This window comes from Urtica dioica, chromosome 10 (genome assembly GCF_054948205.1).
Source record: "Urtica dioica subsp. dioica isolate 48M chromosome 10, U.dioica_male_clone48M_v1_H2, whole genome shotgun sequence".
In the NCBI taxonomy this organism is placed as follows: Eukaryota; Viridiplantae; Streptophyta; class Magnoliopsida; order Rosales; family Urticaceae; genus Urtica; species Urtica dioica.
This window is the reverse complement of record NC_142765.1, coordinates 25,796,648-25,819,166: the sequence shown is the minus strand read 5'-3', so window position 1 is coordinate 25,819,166 and position 22,519 is coordinate 25,796,648. Positions and strand designations below refer to the sequence as shown.

General features: G+C 37.7%; 3 protein-coding genes across 5 annotated transcripts; 1 reads left to right on the top strand and 2 right to left on the bottom strand.

The window, feature by feature from the left end:
- Nucleotides 1–329: 329 nt before the first annotated feature.
- DGK1 (diacylglycerol kinase1) lies at nt 330–4,861 on the top strand. The gene is made up of 8 exons (XM_089629041.1): nt 330–535; nt 755–2,112; nt 2,399–2,765; nt 3,286–3,362; nt 3,545–3,664; nt 3,847–4,011; nt 4,118–4,255; nt 4,339–4,861. Exons 2-8 carry the CDS (start codon nt 961–963, stop codon nt 4,486–4,488), a joined length of 2,169 nt encoding a protein of 722 aa, XP_089485167.1. The 5' UTR covers nt 330–535; nt 755–960; the 3' UTR covers nt 4,489–4,861.
- A 2,584-nt stretch (nt 4,862–7,445) lies between these two features.
- On the bottom strand, nt 7,446–15,886 carry LOC149384514 (pre-mRNA-splicing factor ATP-dependent RNA helicase DEAH1-like). Of its 3 annotated transcripts, none has more exons than XM_089628354.1 (28): nt 15,716–15,886; nt 15,530–15,637; nt 15,324–15,454; nt 15,069–15,245; nt 14,893–14,970; nt 14,092–14,178; nt 13,953–13,986; nt 13,811–13,865; nt 13,633–13,692; nt 13,212–13,283; nt 12,945–13,008; nt 12,762–12,841; nt 12,573–12,640; nt 12,427–12,484; nt 12,252–12,309; nt 12,076–12,141; nt 11,755–11,823; nt 11,117–11,206; nt 10,932–11,018; nt 10,685–10,800; nt 10,073–10,139; nt 8,818–9,858; nt 8,661–8,723; nt 8,288–8,411; nt 8,081–8,181; nt 7,915–7,977; nt 7,746–7,818; nt 7,446–7,647 (listed from the first exon to the last, which is right to left on the bottom strand). In XM_089628354.1, exons 2-28 carry the CDS (start codon nt 15,627–15,629, stop codon nt 7,604–7,606), a joined length of 3,126 nt encoding a protein of 1,041 aa, XP_089484480.1. In that variant the 5' UTR covers nt 15,630–15,637; nt 15,716–15,886; the 3' UTR covers nt 7,446–7,603. The 3 variants fall into 3 exon arrangements, with proteins under 3 accessions (XP_089484480.1, XP_089484479.1, XP_089484481.1); XM_089628353.1 differs by having other exon boundaries at nt 15,773–15,886; XM_089628355.1 differs by lacking the exons at nt 10,932–11,018; nt 11,117–11,206 and having other exon boundaries at nt 15,773–15,886.
- A 2,247-nt stretch (nt 15,887–18,133) lies between these two features.
- Nucleotides 18,134–22,254, bottom strand: LOC149384513 (transmembrane 9 superfamily member 2-like). Its single transcript, XM_089628760.1, has 7 exons — nt 22,005–22,254; nt 21,562–21,602; nt 20,881–21,463; nt 20,665–20,802; nt 20,402–20,558; nt 19,295–19,779; nt 18,134–18,603 (listed from the first exon to the last, which is right to left on the bottom strand). Exons 1-7 carry the CDS (start codon nt 22,151–22,153, stop codon nt 18,384–18,386), a joined length of 1,773 nt encoding a protein of 590 aa, XP_089484886.1. The 5' UTR covers nt 22,154–22,254; the 3' UTR covers nt 18,134–18,383.
- Between the last annotated feature and the right edge of the window lie 265 nt (nt 22,255–22,519).

The window sequence follows — 22,519 nt, the reverse complement described above, 5'->3', positions numbered from 1 at the left end:
AATTAAGAGTCCACTTATAATTTTCGATTTGATCGAGTATATACACACGTTTGGTTAGAGTCAAACTATAATAAAGGTATATTTGGTTTTTCTAAATATTAATGGGCTAATCTGAGGTAAAATATTGGAAACCTAGCTATTTTGCCAAGTCCACGATTTTTTCAATTGGCCAAGAAAAGCTAGATAATAAATGTTTAAACCATTTCTTAACGATAAATATCTAATACTACAACCGCTGATATTTAATTAAAACAAAATGCACACAATACGAAAAAGGCGAGATTTGAGAATATTAATTAAATAATCAATAGAAAGAATAACTTCGCGTTTGGGATTTCTCACAGATGGCTTTCGTTTATTATTACATCGGCGATTTATTAACTACAAATTTAAAATTTAAAATTAAAGGAAGAAAAAAGAGCTCTTTGGGAAAGAATGAATGAATAGCTTCGCGTCGCTTCTTGATTTCTCTTTCTCTCAACTCAGATTCTTAGGGTTTCCTTTCGGTGATCGATTCGCTCTACCTCACGTCCAGGTTTTGATTTTGCTTTCTTAGTTCTTATAGATGTATTAATACGTGAATGAAGCTTTGTCTATGAAAATTTCTGATTTCTTATGAAGCAAGATTATTTAAACTTGTTCTGGACGCTCTATGATCTGAAACAATCGCGATTTATTTGTCTGGATCATTTGTGTATTCCCGGTCTGTGAGGTTAGTGTAATCCTTTTCTACGATGTTAAATTTTTTTTTCAGGCACGTCGTGGTTTATGAGAATCCAGAATGTGGCTCGTTGGACTATACGAAGAGAACCTGGTTCATTTGTGGTTAAGTGGTGTCAAATAGGATGTCGAGTTTGGTAATAGCTAAGCGGTGTGTTAATGCATTCTGATTGTGATCGCGGAGTGAGTTTTAGGGTCTGAGTTGATTGTAATTGCTCCTTTTTTTTTCCTTCCTTCTTAATGGAAGACGAGAGAGATTTGGAGATGATGTTTTTCCCAAATTGGTACAAGAACTCGTCTGATCGTCTTTTTATTGTGTCGTGCTGCGTCGCTGCCCTGGTGGGGATTCTGACGATTGCTTACACGGCCTTTCAATGGAGGCGAAACATCAATCTGAGTTGGATGAGAGCGGTGACGAGGCCGAAGACCAACTCCAAGGCCAAAAACAAAGCTCCTCTCGCGCCTCACTCTTGGAATATGGAACCCATTTGCCGTGGAAAGAATTTGAACTGCTGTGTTTGCTTGAAACTGATGAACCCGTCTCAGACTCTGGGTCCCACGTCACACTCGGATAGTTTCATTCGACTCTGTAGCATCTGCGGCGCCGCGGCTCATATGAATTGCTCTGCGAAGGCACACAAGGACTGTAAGAGTGTGTCCATGATGGGATTCGATCATGTGATGCATCAATGGGCTGTTCGGTGGTCCGAGGTCATGGATCAATCGGATGAAACTTCTTTCTGCTGTTACTGTGAAGAGCAGTGTAGCGGATCGTTTCTCGGGGGATCTCCTATATGGTGTTGCTTGTGGTGTCAGCGCTTGGTGCACGTTGATTGCCACAATAATTTGGCGAACGAAACTGGCGATATTTGTGATTTAGGCCCGTATAGCAGGCTGATTCTGTCACCTCTGCATGTTAAGGAAATCAACCGGGCTGGTGGGTTTTTGAGCACGATAACTCACGGAGCGAACGAGATAGCTTCTCGGATTCGGAGTCAGGGCAAGAAATACAAGCATGAAAATGAAAACTCGGTCGACTCCGGAAATAGCGGTAGCACTGTGGATATTTCCACCGAAAGCACTGCTGACACTCACCAAGCTGTTAATGGTTCTCATACAAAGGAGGAAAAATGTAATGGTGGCTCTGGTGTGGATGGTCATCATAAAGACGATGTTACAGAAAAGAGACTAGATTCCAAGACCGGTTTTAAAAGAACCTCGTCATTTGGTAGAAAGGATGAGACGTATGCGTTGAAGCAAAAGCAAGTGTATGAGTTGACTGATTTTCCGCCAGATGCAAGACCCTTGTTAGTCTTCATTAACAAGAAGAGCGGGGCTCAACGTGGGGATTCGCTGCGGCAACGGCTCAACATTCTTCTAAACCCCGTTCAGGTTTACTTCACCTACTATATGGTTCTGAATTTAATGTAATTTGTTGGTTCTGTAATTAGTGTAGTTCTTCATATATATTCTGACAACTATATTTCCTAATGCATGCTTTAAAATGATTTTTTTATAGAAGGAAAAAAAAATGGTTTAATGTTCTATCAGGAAAGATATCCTGGGTAAGCTAAAAGTTGGGCTCTTTGTGGCCATTTGGGATATACGTTTTTTAATTACCGTATTAATTGTCTCCTACCTTCCTTTCTGATTCTGGGCATGCTTATGCTTGATGTAGATATTTGAATTAAGCTCAACACAAGGACCTGAGATGGGCTTTTTTGTATTCAGAAAGGTGCCTCACTTCAGGGTTCTAGCCTGTGGTGGTGACGGCACTGTTGGGTGGGTTTTGAATGCAATCGAAAAGCAAAATTTCGTGTCTCCACCTCCGGTCGCCATTTTACCAGCTGGAACGGGGAATGACCTGGCAAGGGTTCTGTCATGGGGAGGCGGTTTGGGCTATGTTGAGAGACAAGGAGGTCTCTGCACGGTTCTACATGACATTGAACACGCTGCAGTAACCGTTCTTGATAGGTGGAAGGTCGCAATTTTAAATCAACAAAGAAAGCAGCTTCGATCTCCAAAGTACATGAACAACTACCTTGGTATGTAAGCTAAATGTTTCAGTGTTTACCACGTTCTGCATTTGGGTAGATAGATGCATTTAGGTTACTGAAATTTGACCATTCTGGCTATTGCTCTTTTGATTCCGATTCGTATTTGAGACAATTTCATACTCAAACTGCAAATGATGTAGGAACTCAATTATTGTTTATCATATAAGCTCATTTTTTTTATTTACTTTCAATTTGTGTATTGTAATGGTTAGTGGACTAAAAATAGCCACATTAGCTTTGCAAGATTTGGACAATTTTGAGTTTGAATCCCCTTTTGGGGGGTTTGTTCTAGGTAGATCGTGATCGTGAGTCTAATCTCCTCCTTGGGTTAGGATGGTAAAACTTTTTCCCCATTCGACCCGCTGCCTCATCTTCAATGTGCATGTACTGTATTTGTTGTTGATGGGAGGTTCACAGGAACCTTTTTCTCATGCTGGTTGCAATAGAGTCTGGATAATTTACTTCCTTACACAGTATATATCTTGGTTCTGACATGATAAATTTGCAGGAGTCGGTTGTGACGCTAAGGTAGCTCTTGACATTCATAATCTGCGAGAGGAGAATCCAGAGAAGTTCTATAACCAGGTATAAATTTGCAATATCAGACTTGGCTTTGAGCATTCAACCTTGGTAGATCTTTGAAAGCGTTTTTTTCGGACTATATTTGTGTGGCATATTTTCTGATTATTGCTGCTCATAATTTTCTCAGTTTACCTGATTTCATTCTTTGATCAAGTTTCTTTATTGCACCGCCTCTTACTATACAGTTTATGAATAAAGTCCTTTATGCAAGAGAAGGTGCCAGGGGTATTATGGATAGAACGTTTGAGGATTTCCCTTGGCAAATACGAGTAGAAGTAGACGGCGTTGAGATAGAGGTGCCTGAGGTGAGTATAGTAATAGCCGTTCGAATTGATTCTTCACTGTCGAAATTTGACTTCTTGATGCTCAATATCTGAACGATAATTAGCTTAGTAATCTCTCTGAATGTGATCAATCCATCCACGCCATGCAAAAAAAAAAAAAAATCATAAACTTGGTCTTAACATTGTTAAGCATATCATTGTAGGATGCTGAAGGTGTACTTGTTGCGAACATTGGAAGCTATATGGGCGGTGTAGACTTGTGGCAGAATGAAGACGAAACTTATGATAATTTTGATCCTCAATCTATGCACGATAAGATGCTTGAGGTTGTTAGCATATCTGGGACTTGGCACCTTGGAAAGCTTCAGGTTTACTTTTTAGTAGTGTTATCAAGACCAGTTTTTTAGTCCTTTACACAAACAGACCGTTGTTAAAAGATTTCTAAACTGTGATATTCATGTGGAATGGAAATAGGTAGGGCTTTCACGTGCTCGAAGGCTTGCACAGGGTCAATCAATTAAGATTCAGCTCTTTGCTCCGTTGCCTGTTCAGATTGACGGCGAGCCCTGGTTCCAGCAACCTTGTACATTGGCCATATCTCATCATGGCCAGGTCTCTCTCTCTCTCTCTCTCTCACACACACACACACACACACATCAAACTGATCGATTATTCTGCGTATATAAATTGTACAGGCTTTCATGTTGAAAAGGGCTTCCGAAGAACCCCTAGGCCATGCAGCTGCAATTATTACTGATGTCCTTGAGAATGCTGAGACCAATCACGTCATCAACGCTTCACAGAAGAGAGCTCTTCTTCAAGAGATGGCTATGAGGCTGTCCTAGAAATCGTGACAAAGAATAGGAATGAGGTTTTGTTTATGTTTTATTATCTGCTCACAGGTTTATATAGTTTCCCAAATAGTCAATACTATAAACACTTCAAAAGTTACCGTCTTCGTGATCTGGAGCTCAATGTTCGTAGCGAAAGCAGGCATGATTGTAAATGAATCTTGCTCCGCATCTATAGAGAAGAAATTTTGGTTTTTTAAGTTTTCTTTGTGTTTCTTTGTGTTTAGAATGTAAAAGGATAGTGATTGAAAAGAAAAGAAATTTTGCATTTCATACCCACCTTTCAATGTACTGGATTTACCTTGTTTTGTTTGGAAGAGCTGAGTTCAGCCTTGGTTGATAAATGTACTAAAAATAATTTGTTCTCTGGAAATGCTTCACATTTTGCTCCTCAAGTCTATTAATCACGAACAGGTCCACGTTTGACCTTCTTATACAAACTTGTCACAACTCTGCTTCTGACAACCCAAACACCTTAATAGAAAGTACTATTTCAGGTTTTGCTTCGAGTTTCGCAGGTGTTGCAGATGAGAAATCAGCGCAAGCGAGTTAATTCTGTGAAGAGCTATTGTTCCCGCAGCATTACCAATCGTTAATGATCCTTCCTGAACTGCCCATAGAAGGAGGAGAAGAGAACGGCTTCGCGATTTACTGCTTGGAGCTCACAACACGAGCATCGGACAAGTCACTGCCTTTACAATCCAGGCTTAGCTATGATATGGGGCTTGCAATTTCGGTGTGTTTTTCTTCTGGGATTGTTAGAGAACCTGATAAATCTTTGGATCCCTTTTCTTGGATAAAATTAAAGATTTTCAATGCAGATTTGATTTGATATGAAGCTTTGGTTAGGAGTTGGAGTTTATTCACTAGATATACTAAACGTAACAATTTATTACATTGTTTTACAAGTCTTCCTGTTGCCATTTCACATGACATAATGTTGGACTATCTGTGTGTGTGTGTTACGTTTGTAGATTGACAGATTGTTGCAGTTGTGCACAATCCAAAGGTGATATAGTAATATAACTATGGACTTTAAAAAAAACTTTATTTAGATGAGCGGTTTTCTGCTCTTCCTATTGCGTAATTTATTTATAATATAAAAAAATGCGTGGGTTACTTTGTTAGAGAATTACAATGACTTTGGTAGGAGTGCGCCTCATCGATGGTAGACTAATTAGTTAATGATAATATAGTCATCAAACTTAGACTATTAATAATAGCTTCAATCTAAATTTTTGCACTTTTTTCCAATTTTTCATTCATTTTTACATTTGTTTACCCTAAAAATTTATAAATTATCCCCATTGAACTTTTTTTCAAAGCTAGACTTGAAGACAAGATACAACCATATTTTCGTCACAAAGAAGACACATCAAATACAACATTATGTACCCAAAACAGCCAATGCTAACTTATTGTTACATTGTTTAAGCTTGCCAATGCTTCCGCCACCTTCCATTCCATGATGAACAACATCTTCCGACCGTCGTCAGTGATCTTGTACTTTGATGGTGCGACTAATGAAAATGTATTAGACTGTAAATCTTGGAATGACAGTTCGATGGGAAGAGGAACATCCGAACACTTGGCGATGCTTTGTCAACCAAAAAAAAGTGTGAATAGGAGAAAAGCAAAGTATCATATTAAGAAGAAAAAAAATTGCCGAGGTGGCGAAGGCCCAATGAGAGATGGGAGATAACGACTAGGCATGCTATTACCAACAATTCATGTAGGGATACGCGCACCTAGCGTATTCCTCGCTTGTGCATGTAAAAAAAAATGTTGTTTCGAGTTGAATGATGCAGCAAAAGAGGGATTTACGAAATTGAAGTAGTCCCCCAAGAGTTCACAATTGACACTTTTACGTTTGCGTTTGCGTTTGCGTTTGTGTTTGTGTTTGCGTTTGGAATCTAAAGAGAGTACGGAATTGATGAGCTTCAAGTACACGGTTAATGATTGCATCAGTGCAAGCGATCCCGTGGTGGATGCCATCAGAACAAACTGAGTGTTTGAAGATTGAGTTGGGAAGATTGGGACACCGTGCACACCAAGCTACAAGGTGACAAGTTAATTTCAAACCCTGCGAGTGGATTGCAACAGATGAATAATCACGCCTCGGTTTCAAAGTAAATAATTGATTGTTGTACTAGAAAAAGAGAGGTAAACTGTATTAGGAAGGTATGAAGAGGCATATCCTTGGGGATATTAACAAGTGCATCACTTATGAACAAAACAAGCACATAAATATTTCTCACGCGAGGCTGTAATAGGAAGGGTTTAAAGCACTTGAGATGGTCCGAGTGTTCATGCCCCGCCTGAGTTTACACGTTCTCACATAAAGGAATCAAGGTTTCCTGACATAATTTCCCATATTCCCACACTTCATCAGTGTCTCGTTCCCACAGAACCAACTTGTCAGATCAGCTCCATATAACTTGGTCTTGACACTAATTATCAATTTGTTCTTGGCGTGTAAACTTACAGAACGAGTGAATGTGGGAACGAGACACTGATGGTGCGGGAACAAGGGAAAGTATATCAGGGATTTGTAATTTTTCAGAGAATACTCTCAAGTCTCTCAAATGCTTTGATTATCCCAGTAATGTAAAAATAAATATTCATCAAGCACAAAACTGTTCTTGTACAGAAATTCATTCGTAAAGCTGTTTCTCTCTATTAAATTGAATTGAACAATCTGTTAATCCTCCAAGCCTCCATGTGGGATAAGTGTCCAACTCTTGACATCTATACAATTTCAACGGCCAAGTAGATAAACTAAACACTTCGTGATGTTATTAAAGCTATGATAGTAACACATGTTAGATTAGAAGCTGTTTACAATCCCCAAAACAAGACTACTTCTATCCGTAATACACGCTAACAGGTTGTCATTTGTAAATATATCAAAATTGAGAGCAACCACTATTGAGTAGAGGAAGTCGACCAAATTTCTTAGAACAAAATGGCATTTATTCTCTTAAAATGTAAATGCCGTGAGAGTAAAAATTATATGCTACGCTCCAGATTCTATTCGACAGATATTTTTTTAGCTCTTTTTACCCGAAAGATAAGCCGTATATACACACGCGCGCCTCGTGTCTGAACCTCATGATGCACGCCCTTCTCCACGAGGCATCTTCTTTGAAACCGCTGCAATGGCATACAAATTTCACAAGTATATGAGTCAACCATTAAATAACAATAATATGGAGAGAGAGAGAGAGAGAGAGAGAGAGAGAGAATCATACTGTCTTCTACATCCTTTAGCTGGTAATAATGTGGGGCTATCTCGACCAGCCACTCCGGTTTCAGTTCAGTAACCTAGAATTTGGTAGAGATGTATTAGTTTAAACATAAACAAAACTCCTTGGTGGGGTAACATTGTGCTAGTAAATTCCCTTAACATGTCGTACTTACCTGTCTCATATATTCCCTCGTCGTAAGCACTAGTTCATGGTAAACCACCCATCTAGGAAGCACCTAGTAAACCAAAAATAAAAATAAAGAAAAAATGAAAACAATGCTTATATGTCCCAAACGCTAACAAGGAAAACTTAAGGCAGTGACGAGCAATTTTAATTACCTGAGCCAACCCTGAGCTGGGGTGAATATGGACAGTCTGTGGATGTTTGACAGTTCGGTAAGATCCATTCTTTTGCAACTTCGCAGAATGAGGGAAAAATCCTAAAATAAACATTGTGTCAGAGTTAATTCTGACTGTTAACATCAAGTCTAGTATTCGGACACCAATGGGCAACAATAATAATAAATAAATAAATAAAAACATCACCAGATGTTATGGACTTCTTTACAGCTTCTAAATCGCCGGAATTCGAAACGAGCTCTATCTCCACTCTTTCCAATAGACCCTGAAGTTGGTCTCTAATGTCTCTTGCACGTTTCATACTCCGAACCTACAAACATTATCAGCTACATGAGAACCCTACATGAAGGTTTTACAATGTTTTTACCAAACAGCAGAAACCTTATAACAGAGATCTAAAGATTATAAAGAGAGCGAATATGCATCATCATATCTAAGTTTTTTTTTTAAAGGACACCAAAAAATTACGTACAGAAGAATCATGCAACATACAATGAAAGTCATATCCCAATAATCAGTTCAGAAGCACAATAAGGCAATAAAAGTAAGAATATCATGCCTGTATATAGTTTTCATAACACCACTGTGTCGAAAAATTCGTCTCCATCCACGAAGAGTAAACCTAGGAGGAAAGCATGAAGAGAAAACTCGATCAGGACTGTTTTACGTCAAAAATAAAATAAACGAATGAAAATGAACAGCAGTGATATCCAAACCTTAAGTAATGCAAGGTGGTCTCCCACATTCCCCGTATGAAAATTCATGCGTGCATTGTCGGCGTGGACTTGTTTGTCTTTGGGCCGGTAAAAAATCGAATTCCCGATAGAAAGCATGGAAGCAATGGAAATGATCTCGTCCGAGCACTTGTATTTCTCCGACGCAACTATCATTTTAGAGAGCATGGGATCAAGAGGAAACTCTGCCATCCTTCTGCCTACTTTTGTCAACTCGCCTATCTTATTCAAGGCACTCAGCGAAAAGAGCAGTTCTAGAGATTTGAGCAGCGCCTCTGAGGGTGGTGGATCCATAAAATCAAACTCTAACAAGTTGTTGATGCCAAGGCTCTTAAGCATAAGGACCACATTTGCAAGGTTGGTTCTCTGTATTTCTGGCACGGTATTGTCATCCAAGTCATTGTAATAGTTATAGGCCGTATATAGTCGGAAGCACTTCCCAGGGCCTGTTCGGCCCGAACGCCCGGCTCTCTGATTCGCCGAAGCCTTGGATATGGGAGTCACTAGCAAAGATTCCATTCCAGTCCTTGGATTGTAAGACTTCATCTTGACAAAACCTGGGTCGATCACATATTTAATCCCATCGATTGTCAACGAAGTCTCAGCTATATTTGTGGCAAGAACAACCTTCCTTGCCCCTTCGGGCGTTGGTTCGAATATTTTTGCTTGAAGCTCTGTTGGGAGGTTTGCATATATGGGACAGATTATCAACTCGGCAATCTTTGTCCCCAGACCTTTTACTCTATGCTTCATAATTTCTTCGGCTGTTTCTATTTCTTCTTGACCAGTAAGGAACACCAATATATCCCCAGGTGACTGGGTCACGTGGATCTGAAGGGCGGTGACAATCGCTGCATCTAAATAATCGGCCTCTGGTGCTTTTGTGTAGTGTATATCCACGGGGTACCGCCTTCCAGGAATTTTGAAAATTGGAGCAGCATCAAAAAAATCGCTAAACTTCTCGGCATCCAGGGTTGCACTGGAGATGAGCAGCTTTAGATCTGGTCTGAACCGCGCGATATCCTGTTCCAAGAAACAATGAATGTCAGAGAATTTCCTATAAATCAAACTATGGCAAGTCTGTTTAGTGAGAATGGTTCAATGTCAAAATGCTAATCAGCTCAGAAAATAGTCCGATATCCTGTCAACCGTCATTTCCAATACCCTTAACCTTCTTCTGAAAATAGTCCAAAATCAATTACTATGAATATGAGTAAAAGAATCGTTTTCTACTTACTTTTACCAATCCAAAAAGAACGTCAGTAGAAAGTGTTCTTTCGTGAGCCTCGTCCACCATCACAACACTGCAACATTGAAAGACACGACAAGTGAGACATCGTAAGATTTTACAAATTTGAAGATGTAGTAAAGGCTATCTGAACTTCAGGATTTAGAGCATTACAGGTTGTAACTTCGAGGTCAGGCCTAGCGCTCTATAGATTGTCGTTTTGAATCTTCTCCAAAACAATCTATTCTTATATTTGGGGCAAAAGAAACAAGATCATTTTCGAGGACGAGGATTGGAACTTCGGGGCGGTGATGGAAAGCATTAATCACTGTATTGCTCTCTGGTTACATGTTAACTGTAAAGATTTTAATGATTTCCCTTTTTCTATTTTGTCTAGGGATTGGGTTTCCGCTTTGGTTTGATGTTTTTTTTTTGGCTCGGTAGTTTTGGTGGCTGTTGTTTTAGGCCTGTCTGAGCTTTGCTCTTTTCTGTACTGGGCCTTGTTTCGGAGTTTTTCCAGTTTTTAATAAATTTTACCGTTTCTATTAAAAAAAAAATCTATTCTTAAAAAAATGGTGTTTGTTCTTAAAAATAAAATACAAATAAAAAAAGTGCACTTGCCTATAGCTAGCTAGATCCGGTTCACCAAGGAACTCTCGCAATAGCATTCCATCTGTCATATACTTCAGTACAGTCTTGTCAGATGTGCAATCTTCAAACCGAATGGAATAACCAACCTGCATATGACATAAAGTTGTTGCTTGTTACTACAGACAAGAAAGAGCTAAACATCGTATGCATATATTCCAGATCACTCAATGTCATAACAAAGAACAACTAAACAAAAAGCGTACGTACAGAAACATACCTCATGCCCAAGTTTGACTCCCATTTCTTGAGCAACCCTGGCAGCAACACTCATAGCAGCAACTCGTCGTGGTTGCGTGCATCCAATCTGATATAAATAATTTAGATGAATGAGCCTCGGACCTTTGGTTTTTTTTCAAAAAGTTAGCTGGTTGGTCATCAGAGTAAATGAGGAAAAACGCAAACCTTTCCACGCTTTGTGTATCCATTTTCATGAAGATATTGAGGTATCTGCGTGGTCTTCCCAGAACCGGTTTCACCAACAATGACGAGAACCTGCCATTGGCATAACAAAACTAAACAAGAGATCTCCAAGTGCCTATGATGCTATCTAGTTCCAAAATTTTCTTTCTTTAGTTATTAAAAACCCAGAATGGGAAGAAATTATAAAAGCAAAGAGTTGGTTGTAAATAGAGTAAGAGGATTCCTTTATAACAGCAAGCAGCTGAATCAGATGAAGAATTTTTTTTCTAAATACCTGTGACATACTTTTTTCCTTAACAGAAGCAGATTTATTTTATTAATAACAATTAGCAAAGATGGATTGATTTAAAATCACAGTGCCTAGAATGAGCTAGGGAAACCCAGACTGAGCCCTAATCGAAGACGCCAGTCCAGCTACGTACCTGACCCTAACACCTTTGGTAGCAAAACATTATTCCTGTGTTTATTTTTTGTATTTTTCTTTAATCGGTGATAGTGATGCTCAACATTTCGCTTTCTTAAATAGTTTATGACAATCGATTTCAACACTTTCACTCCAGTTCTTGTACACATTTTAGTAGGACACATAAAACAAAACCAAGAAAAAGAAAATAGCAAACCTGATGATCGTCAATTGCCTTGAGCAGTTCATCACGATATGTAAACATGGGCAAAGTTTTTCTATCCTCCTGAATGGTTTTTTTTTTTTATAAAAAAAAGGTAACATCAGCACAAGGCAACAACACTATGTATGCAATGAGGCAAGTCTTGTTTTTTACATTCATCGTACACCATCTACAGCATATATGTTTATAGTACTTTTTTCCTTGAATTTATGATGTGTCTCAAACAGTTTACATATTTCTAGTGACTTCTGTTCCGAATGAAATATCTGGAAAAACATAGTTTGACAGGAACACGAGAAAAAAAAACAAAATCACCTGAAGTTTTTCAAATTCCGATTGGGCTTTCGATTTCTCTATTTCTGTCTGCTGCTCTCTGTCAAACTGGGTGGAAAAAAAATTATGAAACAAACAGATGAGCCATCAAAATGTGGAGAACTAAAAGCAATAGCAACAATAAATCAAACAGTAACAATGAAATGCTATCAACATACCTCATCGCCATCCATAACGGCTGCCTTGATAAATTCAATCTGGTCCTCAAACACAAACCTAAAGCAGAAAGAATTGAGTGTCAACTATACAAAGGGTCAAGCTTGAAAGATTTGTCTCACTTAAAAATGAGGACAGAACCATTTAAGAATAAAAAAGGGAGGAAAATAAACTCACTGATAATCATCAGTCGCTTGTTTTTTGTTCTTTGAACCATACTTCATAGTTGCCTTGCCTAAAATGCCAAATTCAGAATAAATTTATTTAGCTTAAATCGAAATGAACCCTCCTCCAATAAGGACACTTGAACCAAAAGAACTCACCGATTTGGTGATCCTCCCAAGCCTCCTGTTCTGCGAAAGGGTTCATTTTCTCTGAGGCAGTGGGGTCTCTACAATAAGACAAAGATAAAATAGGGTCGAGATGAGTATATTAGTGTTACTGTTAAGCATTCCTGTAATGCTAATTAACTGTAATCATGGACACACTCCTAAGAAGGGTTAAATGCTGACCTATAACGTTGGATGGCCACAGCAAATCTCTTTTCCTGATTAACGACACCCTCCTGATCATAGGCATCAGGCATTCTGTACTGCTCTCCAGAAAAGGAAAAAAAATTAAATAAAAGAAAATGAAATACTTTTCAGATAATGAACAGAAGCCCTATAGAATATTTTATAGATCAATGAATTTACCTCACTTCCATCATCAATGTCCTCTGTCTGCTTTCTTGCAAGGTCATATATTCGCTTCTTGTAGCTGTCGAAAAAAAATATATAAACAGATAGGCTTTCACAAAACTACGTGGTATTCCTTTACCTGTACTGTGCTAAACAATTTAAGTAAAAGAAGTAAAGGAGTCAAAAGTAGAGTACTTGTTCTTACTGCACTGAGCGTCAATCAATCACAGAGTTTGCATGACAAATTATGAAATTAAATCAACTGGCAATAAATGAAATTACCTCAGCTCCCTTTTCTCTTTTTCCGTAAGGTTGACATTCTCAAACAAATATTGCTCGTCTTCAATATCATCTCTGAAATAAACATGACACAAGCCAATATGCTTTAATGTGAGCACATAAAATTCTATTTTTTATTTCTACATTTTAAATTTGATGTGACTCGAAATCATTTCCTCATTTGGGAGGGCGGTGATGCTTGTTGTCACTCAGCTATCACCCTCTTATCCCCGTCCGTACATTCTTTTTTTAAGAAGAAACTATGTTTTTTTATTATTATTATTATAATTGTTGTTGTTGTTGTTGTTATTGCCGTTGCTGTTGTTGTTGTTGTTGTCATTATTATTAACAGTTCTGACTATAACTATAGTAACAGGAAGACAAAACGTCAGAGATATATTCTTTGTAAACAAACTTGTCATACCTGATTTCCTCCAATTTCTTTTGCTCTCTTTTCTTCAAGTACTCTTGCCTTGAAATCTTTCTGAAACAAAAGCATTCTAACAAATGAAGTCTGACCATCTTCTTGTACATCCAACTTCGATAAAATACAGTAAGCAAACGTACATGAAGAAGAAATTAAGATATCCACATTATCACACCTTAAATTATTTAAGCCATCTAGCTCCATAGCTTTTGATCTTCGAATAGCTTCCTCTGTTATACATAACCAGCATCTCAATCATATAAACGCGTCAACCAAAATAATACATAGTGCCAAAATCTTGATACTCTAGTACTCACCTTCCTCTTTTTTTGTTAGCTTTTGCTCTGCTAACTGTTTACATCAGAAAAAAAATGAAGCTTAGCAACTTTACATGTACAGAACAATACTGTGCAATTCAAAAAGTAGAGCTGGTGATTATAATCCGTTCGATAGTACCTTCCGGGTGCTTGCTGTGTCTCGTTCTCTCAAATTTTTCTCCAATTGCTCTCTCTCCTTCTGATCGCGTAACATCTCTTCTTCTGACTGAATGTCACAGAAAATGAGAAAACATCGTAATCACGTCAGAATTCACACGGTAACAAGAAAATAAATAATTTCAATCCAGTCCTCAAACCCCGATTAATATCACATTCTAAAGAAGACAGAGATCACCAACATACTTCTAGACTAGAATTATAGCTCTTCAACAACTTTAAACACATGAAAGAACCTCATCAAGAAAATAAAATAAAATAAAAAAAGCAACTAAGTCCCAAAACTTCATTTATTTTATCTTTTTAGAAGAAATTCAAGTTAACTTTTTTTAGAAGAAACTAAATAAATTCAAAGGGGAAAAAAAAGCCTCGTCTAGAACAAACCAATATACAAGCTGAATAGCACTTGGCCAATCTCGAATGAGATCGGACAAATGGAAAGAACTGGAATCAAAATTTTAAGACGAAATCCAGAGGCCTGTGCTCCTAAAAATGTTCTCCCAGAGAGACTCAAACTCCAAAACTCAAAAATTAAAATTAAAAGAAAAAGAAAGCTTTGGGAAAGCCACAGCAAGATGCAAACTAAATGGCACAAGACCAGTCTCGATTGAGATCAGTCAATGAAAAAAAAAAACTAAAATCCGAAACTAAACCAGACACAACGCCAAAAGACCGATGGAGCGATTGATTCGTCCGAAAAAGGCTTCTTCCCGGAATCCAATTCATCCGAGATAGCAAAGTGTTATATAATATTAAGAAGTACCTCTGAATCCTCCTTGTCATCACTGTCTGAGTACGATCGACTTTTCAACCGTTTCGTTTCTTCAACGCGTTCTATCTCCTGTACAAAATCGTGTAGAAACAACAATTATTATTATCATCATCAACCACTGAATAAAGGAAAGAACCCACAAACACAAACTCAGCCATAAAAACCACCTCGTCATCTTCGTCAGCGTTCTCACTCTTCTTCCTGAACCTCTTGTTCCGAGACGGAGCTCTCTTGCTTTCAGCGGCGACGCGAACTTCATCGTCGTCGTCTTCGTCGTCCGCGTCCAACAACGCATATGCCTTCTTGGCAATCATCGCCGCTTCTCGCTCTTGCTTTTGGTATTGCTAACAAACCAAGCCATGGAAAAAGATTACATTCTAATATACACACACACACACACAAAATAAGAAGAAAATTCTTACATTGTTGGTGGATTTGTGAGGCACTCTGCTGAAAAGCTGCTGGGAAAACGCGCGGGTCCCGGCGGATGACGGCATTTGGTACTCTCCGACGAGCTTGCTTTCCAGATCGCCCGGCGAACTTGCCTTCTTAGCTGATGAAACAAAGGATAAATTTGAATACCTTACGTATTGATTGCCTGGAATAGCGAGTTTCAAAAGAAAAATACCTAGGGCAATGACGTATTGAACAACCGTCCGCTCGGAAGAACCTAACAGCGAAATCAGCTCATCTGAAACCCATCTCTTCAAATCATCTTCCACCCCCATTTTCGTCTCTGCCAAACACATATACGATTCAGAAATTGCATGTGTTTTAGACGGTAGAGTCGTGAACATTGGGAAACTACTGAAACCTTAAGCACTGAGGAACAGAACAACTCAAAATCAAGCCTGAGCTCGAGTGAACTCGCCGCTGAAGGTATCCACTAGTCACTGTAATGGCGGGAGAGGCGAGATTGGTGTGTCGCCGATATGGCTTCGCGGCGTTGTGAACCGGCGCGAGAGGGAGTTCGACAGCAAGAGACGAGTATAAAATATAAATGAAAAATTGAAAATAATCTCTAAAACAAATATAAATATAAAAGAGAAATTGCCCTATTTGACACCAATTTAATAATATTTTTCACCAAAACACTAATTTGTCCCAAATTGTCACCAGTATGTCAACATTAGATGTCAACAATATTGACATCTCATAGTGAAGGGCAAAAATAAATGTCAATATTGTTGACATGGATAGTGGCATTTTGGGAAAAATTAATGTTTTGGTGGAAAATGGGAAAATGTTATGAAATTGGTTGCAAATAAGTCAATTTCTCAAAATAGTCAATATGACAAGTCGATTTGTGCCACTTTCTTTTTTTTTCTTTTGTGTGTGCGTGTGTGTGTACGAGTGTTGTATGCTAGTTAATATTTTGGTCATTAATTAGTAAATTGATTTTGATATTATCTCTAATGAATTTTGTGTTTGAATAAATCAGTATCAGATTTTTTTTACTTAAACTTAATAAGTTTAAAGAAAAAATTTCTTATTTATAATGAATTTTTTGTGTTTAATTTTTATGGGGGAAAATAAACTAGTAAAAAGTAAAATAAATAAAAAATAACAAATGATAAATAAAATAATGAAAATAAATTTGTTTTTTAGCGCTCTCTAGATATACAGTCACATGAAACCATAATTTTTGTCACGAAATTAATTTTTGGTGAATTTTAAGTAAATAACAATGAGATTTTATTTACAAGGCCAAAATGACTCATTTACATTATTTTTTCTGCCCGCATATCTCAAGTTTTATTAATTAAATTAAATCAAGTAACTATCATTGATATTAATTCTTAATTATTTTTTTATTCTCTCATTATTTACGTTGATTATTCATTTAAATTTTTAGTTTCAAATTATTCTAGTTTTTCACATTTTTTTCATCTTCAATGTTTTGAACCACGTATTTCAAAACAAAAATTGATTGACGATTGTAAATAAAAGTTAATGTAGTAGTAATTAATAGGTGTAAATAATCGTAGATAAATTCAAGAAAAAAAAAGGAACAAACAAATGTGATTGACAGTATGTGCGCCAACAAATTTTGGAACAACACAATATAATCTATATTAGTATATGCAAAATCACAATCTAGATATGATTGCTCGTGAATTTGGTCGACAGAATTCGTGGTTGTGTTCGGCATCAAATTCTTACAATAGAGGCTCGGCGATGGCTGCGACCGAAAAAATGAACCAAATTGTGTTTTCTAGCACTTCTTAACCTCTTAGTCACAATGGCATAGTCATTTATAGCAAAATCAACACAAATCAAAATAGATCTACAAGAGAAGGTCAAAACTCACATTTTCCGGCGAGTACTCCGACAACCATTATCCCATACAAATCTCGAAACAAAATGGTCAAGAATTAAAGCTCTCTTTATAAATCAGGGATTAAAATCTCGCGCGAGATGGGACTATCTCGTGCAAGATCTCGTATTTCGAAGAAACGCGAGAGAGAAATGAGAATAACTCGCGAAATGGTCCATTTCTCGCAAGTTCTCGCGCATCTTCTCGCATGTCATTTCTTTCTCTCCTTCCGTATAAAAATGTGAACAAAATTCGCCCATTTTTCGATTTTTTATCATTGTTTTAAGTTAACCAAATTATTAATTTATTTTGTATATTTTACCAAATTATTAATTTATTTTTTGATTAAAAATTAGTTTATTTTTCATCAAATCTGAGCCGTCCACGTGTACTTCCGTTAGTTTTAACAGCGGAAGTACGTATGGTGCAACTAAAACTTAATTTTAAGTATTTTTATCGTAGGAAAAAATAAAGTTAGTATATAAGTATAATTTCAGACAAACATTAAGTATACACTAGAGAATTAAAGCACGCGTAGCTGAAGATGAAAAATTGTCAACGTGAAAAATTGTTAAAGAAATTTTTTTCTTCTAAAAATAACGCTTCTTAAAGAAAATTCCGTAAAAACCATTAACTTCCCTAAATTTGAGGGTATTTACAGAATTTTCTTTAAGAGCGTTACTTTTAGAAAAATTCAACTGATTTATGAGTTTTCTACTTACCTGTATTTTTTAATTTTCTTTAAAAAATGTTATTTTTGAAATTCTCGGTTGGTCCATGAGCAACTTGCTTGCTTATAATGAAGATGTTGGATATATGTAGATGTTGATTGTGTATACATGATATATATGTATTTTGAGAGAGAGAGAGAGAGAGAGAGAATTGTTTGCTATATAATGAATTATTAAGTAGAAATTCGATAAATGTATTGTTGACTTTGGATTAGAAGTGTTGATAATTGATACAAACTCTCGTTGGGAAAGAACCCAAATTTGTGATCTAACATTACGGAAAGCATTGACATGTTTGCTTTCTGCTGTAACGAACCGAACCGAGGCACTAAAAAAATTGACTTTATGAAATCTTTCTTTCTCTACACGGTGCCCTATTGAACAAAAAAAAAACATACAAAGTAAAAGATATTTCAGGAGTCTTTTGAGACAGCTTACTCGCACTTAATGGATCGATAAATGTGGCGAACAAAAAACAGAGCCGCTCGGAATCCAACAGTGCCGAGCATTAGGAAGAAGCCATAGCAAATGCAAGCCATGTAACCGAAGAAAAACGATGTCTGCATGAACCCCGACATGTCTGATCTTGCGTGGTAGTAATATAAACAATATGCGTATATAAATATTCCGGTCGATCCACCGCAGAGGAATGATCTGTAAAAAAATATTCAAGCAGTAGTTGCACATAAGACATACGGAATAGATAATTTGTAGAAGTAGGGAAGCACATTTTCCAAATAATATTTAGCCATGCTATACCACCACATTATATTGTGAAGTCAACCTCGGCGAATTCGGGGAGACCCTTTAACTACAGAGCATACCTTTCATTATCCACAAACATTTTTCTCTCTAAGCAAAATATTCACCCCATTCTGAGTTTAGCTGTCCAGTCATTCTTTTAGTTTGACTATTCATTGTTTTATTAATGATCTTTATTCCTTTCATTATTCATATCTACTTAGGAGGCTACCAAAACAAATACAGTTTTAATTATATTTGATCCCCCCTATGCTATTAGCCATCACCAATCCTACGGACAAATTGAAAATCACTTGTTTTAATAGTCCAAAAAAAAAAAAAAAAACAATAGCACTACAAAAATCTTGAAATGATAGTCAATCTGAAAAAGCACACAAGGCAGAGGATGAGAAAGAACGAGAAACAAACGCACTCAAAGATAACATCCTCTAACCAGACGACATACCATCAAAACAATCCTAGAGAACAACTTGGAGAAAAAGCTAAACGAAAAAAGAAAAAAATGAATTTCTTCTCAAAGCAACGTGAACATAAAATAAAATGAAATAAAAATCTAACATGGGTGAGATCAAAAGCAACATACCTCCACCACCAGTTGTGGTCCTCGGCGGCAAGTTGGAAGTAAGTCAAAGCAACGGTGATAAAGGCGGTGACTATGAGGAGAATAATGAAGACGATGAACAAGATGCTGTATATGGTGTAAATCCTGTGACCCCACACGCTGGCAAAGATGTAATAAAGCTCAATGTATATGGCGCTGAAAGGCAAGAAACCCGCCATGGCCATCTGAGGGACAGCGCTCCGGTACCACGGCAGCGGTGGGATTTCTCTCGGGTACTTTGTGGTTCTCACCGGAGCTTGGAACTCGGCTTTGCTGTTCTTTCCGGCGATCCCGCCGAAGACCAACAACGGGGATGTCACGAGGGTCCAGATTAGAACTATGACTACGATCGTGCCAAAGGGAAGAGCCGCGGTGGCTGTGTAAGCGATTGCGACTGTGTTCAAAAAGCAGAATGTTACGAAGAGTGGCCCACAGAAGAGACACCCCGTCAACAACAGATTCCTAACCTGAGAGATATCAAAGAAATTGAACCGTAAGCAAAATCATCGTAATCTGTTAGCCCGAACCATTTCGGGGTAAAGGTGGGACTTTTAATGGTTTTCAAATGGGTATTTAAGGTATAAATAAATGAACTGAGGTTAACCGTTGACCGAGAATTTTCAGACTGGAAATTTAGGGTTAAAATTTAACGATGTCGATTATTTCCCGTCTTTATATAGAAACCAAAAATGCATAGGGAAAAGTGAAAATCACTAGCATTTTCTCAGTCATGTTTGGTTTGCAGAAAACTCGAAGAGGAATATTGGGGAAAATGTGCAGCTAAAATGTAAATTCCAGCTTTGTTTGAAAAACATCAAGGAAAGTCAAAATCCAAGAGGATTCACAAGTAAGCGGGGGATTCATTTTCCCTATCCCACACATTCGTGTCTTCCTTTTCTCTTTCTTAATTTTCAATTTTCCATAGTTTCTCCATTCAGATTAAAAATACATCTCAAACAATAACTGAATAAGAATTCTGATTTTCACTCAATTTTTTACAGGTATTTCGTTTTTCTTGGTAAAATCTTAGGTTCCAAACAAAAGCTAAGCGTCCAAAATAAATGTGGTAACGAAATTATAAACACATACCCAGTTTGTTCCCTCGAGCTGACAATAAAATGAGGTTGAAGTATAGCCGGCGATGCCAGATGTCAGCGCATAAATGACAACCAAAGCTGTGAAGAGAGCCCCGCGGTTGTACGGGTAAAAAACGCCAACAAGCGCAAGTATGAAAATGAAAACAGTACTGCAATATTTAATAAATACATACGTCACTAGTCAATTCCTGACCTAAAATGAAACAATCTGACAATAAAAATATCTAAATTCCGTCGATGAGAAACGGAACTTACAGAGTAAACAGTTGGGTTCCTGATCCCAAGGCTGCCGCGAATAAAGACTTGTGCTTAGGAAACCTAAATACATCACCGTGGATGTATTTCCATCCCGTCTCTTCCTGATCTTCAGCTGTTTCCTCGTCGTGGGCATATCTTCGATTTTTAAACAAAGCACACATTATGCAAACGAAACAAAAGAGCGTGACAGAGATTGTTCTAAAATCTGCTTACTTGACAAAATCGTTCTTGAGGACTCGCATAAGAATCGTGGCCAAAAACCCAGTCAGAAGAATGACCGTCACGCCTGAATTTATAATCGAGAACCAATGGATCTCCAAATGATGGGGCAGAGAAGAGGACTGCGAATACTTTTCCATTCTCTTCTCGAACGGAGTGGTCGTTTCTTTCCAACCCGCGGAATACGTAAATTCTACTTCGACTTCTTTGTCTTCCGTTAGATCCACAAGGGCACTAGGGTCTGTGTGGACATTGATCTCGATAACGCGGCCATTGTTGTGAGAGATATCGAAATGAATATGTCTGTAAAGGTAATATTTGTAGTCGCTCGGATCTTTGTTTTCCTTGTCGACCTTTCCTATGAAACCCCAAATCGGCAAATCATCGTAGTACATCTGGAAATAATAGTCCTTCGATACGGCGGCTCGGAACTGTGCTACATCTTCCTTTTTGAGTTTCCTCTTGCAAGCAGTTTCGGGCTCCTTGTTCTTCCGAAACTCGAGCTTGTATGGTGAGCTGACCAAACGATCACCGTTTAGGACTTCACCAAGAGCTTCCTTTTTCTCTTTCACGCCTCCTGAGAAAGAGATAAACAAAAATGAGAAGCATTATAAGCTAAACCTGTAACATTTCAAATAAAAGATTAAAAAAAAAAGAAGCGAAACTGAGTCAAACCTGGTGAGCAAAATGGGAGGTCAAAATACCGATAAGTTTCACTGGATCAACGAGAAAAGAGAACCAAAGCACAGATAGTCAGCTCAAATTAAGCAAAAATTGTGAAAATCTTTATCAAGGATGAAAGATAAAAGAAATTACAGAGAGAAAGAAAGAAAATTTCTACATATTTTGACTTCGAAGTGAACCAGCTCATTACTTAAACACGTATTTCTAAACTAAATGCAGATCAAGCCAAAAAAAAGTCATAAAACCGACATTATAACTCTCCCGAAACGAGCAAAACTTACGCCTCGAATTTATTTTTTTCCAAAGGATCAAATTTGCAGGGAAGACAACCAGTAAGCAAAAATGGCGGCGATTTAACGACTTCTAATCACTCAAACTTCAGATCCAGCCAAAACCAGAGCAAAGCACAAGAGTCGCGTTTAATTGAGACTCACCTTGGGTTGTGAAACGGTCCGACCTTGTTGGCATACAAAGGGACGGTCTCGCCGTCCTTGTACCGGTGGTTGGAGGAGCCAGATCTGACAGGGATCAGAGCGGCGAGAATGAACGCGAGGATAGCGAGGGCTAGGGAATTCTTCGCCATTAATGTACGGACGATGGAGCTTCAGAAAAGAAGAGAGACAAAAGCATTCAAACTCTCGAGTGTTTGAGACGGAAAGAGTTTTATGAGTTTGTGTTTGGTAATTTGGTTAAAAACGGAATGAGAAATTATTTTACGAGTTTATTTATATGATTATTATGTCAAGTTTGGGATTGCATGTTCACAAATTGCCCCCGGAGCATATTAAAATGACAGAAACGCCCACCAATAATTTAGGCTAGGTTGGAATTTCTTTTATCTTTTTTGTAATTGGGTAAGAGACTTCTCTTTTGCACTTTTGATTGTGGAAATTTATACCATATTTTTCACGGTTTTAGATTTTATTTTATCACATAAATTTGCTATTAA

Bases quoted from the DNA above. Each gene is read 5' to 3' on its own strand.
- DGK1 (XM_089629041.1), top strand. From the start codon at position 961: ATGGAAGACGAGAGAGATTTGGAGATGATGTTTTTCCCAAATTGGTAC. The intron at 2,113-2,398 runs GTTTACTTCACC...TGCTTGATGTAG, and splicing joins TTCTTCTAAACCCCGTTCAG to ATATTTGAATTAAGCTCAAC. The intron at 3,363-3,544 runs GTATAAATTTGC...CTTACTATACAG, and splicing joins CAGAGAAGTTCTATAACCAG to TTTATGAATAAAGTCCTTTA.
- LOC149384514 (XM_089628354.1), bottom strand. From the start codon at position 15,629: ATGGGGGTGGAAGATGATTTGAAGAGATGGGTTTCAGATGAGCTGATT. The intron at 14,971-15,068 runs GTGGTTTTTATG...GATTTTGTACAG, and splicing joins ACGCTGACGAAGATGACGAG to GAGATAGAACGCGTTGAAGA. The intron at 14,179-14,892 runs GTACTTCTTAAT...TGTGACATTCAG, and splicing joins ATGACAAGGAGGATTCAGAG to TCAGAAGAAGAGATGTTACG.
- LOC149384513 (XM_089628760.1), bottom strand. From the start codon at position 22,153: ATGGCGAAGAATTCCCTAGCCCTCGCTATCCTCGCGTTCATTCTCGCC. The intron at 21,603-22,004 runs GTGAGTCTCAAT...TCGTTGATCCAG, and splicing joins GGACCGTTTCACAACCCAAG to TGAAACTTATCGGTATTTTG. The intron at 18,604-19,294 runs GTATGTTGCTTT...ATTTTTTTACAG, and splicing joins GACCACAACTGGTGGTGGAG to ATCATTCCTCTGCGGTGGAT.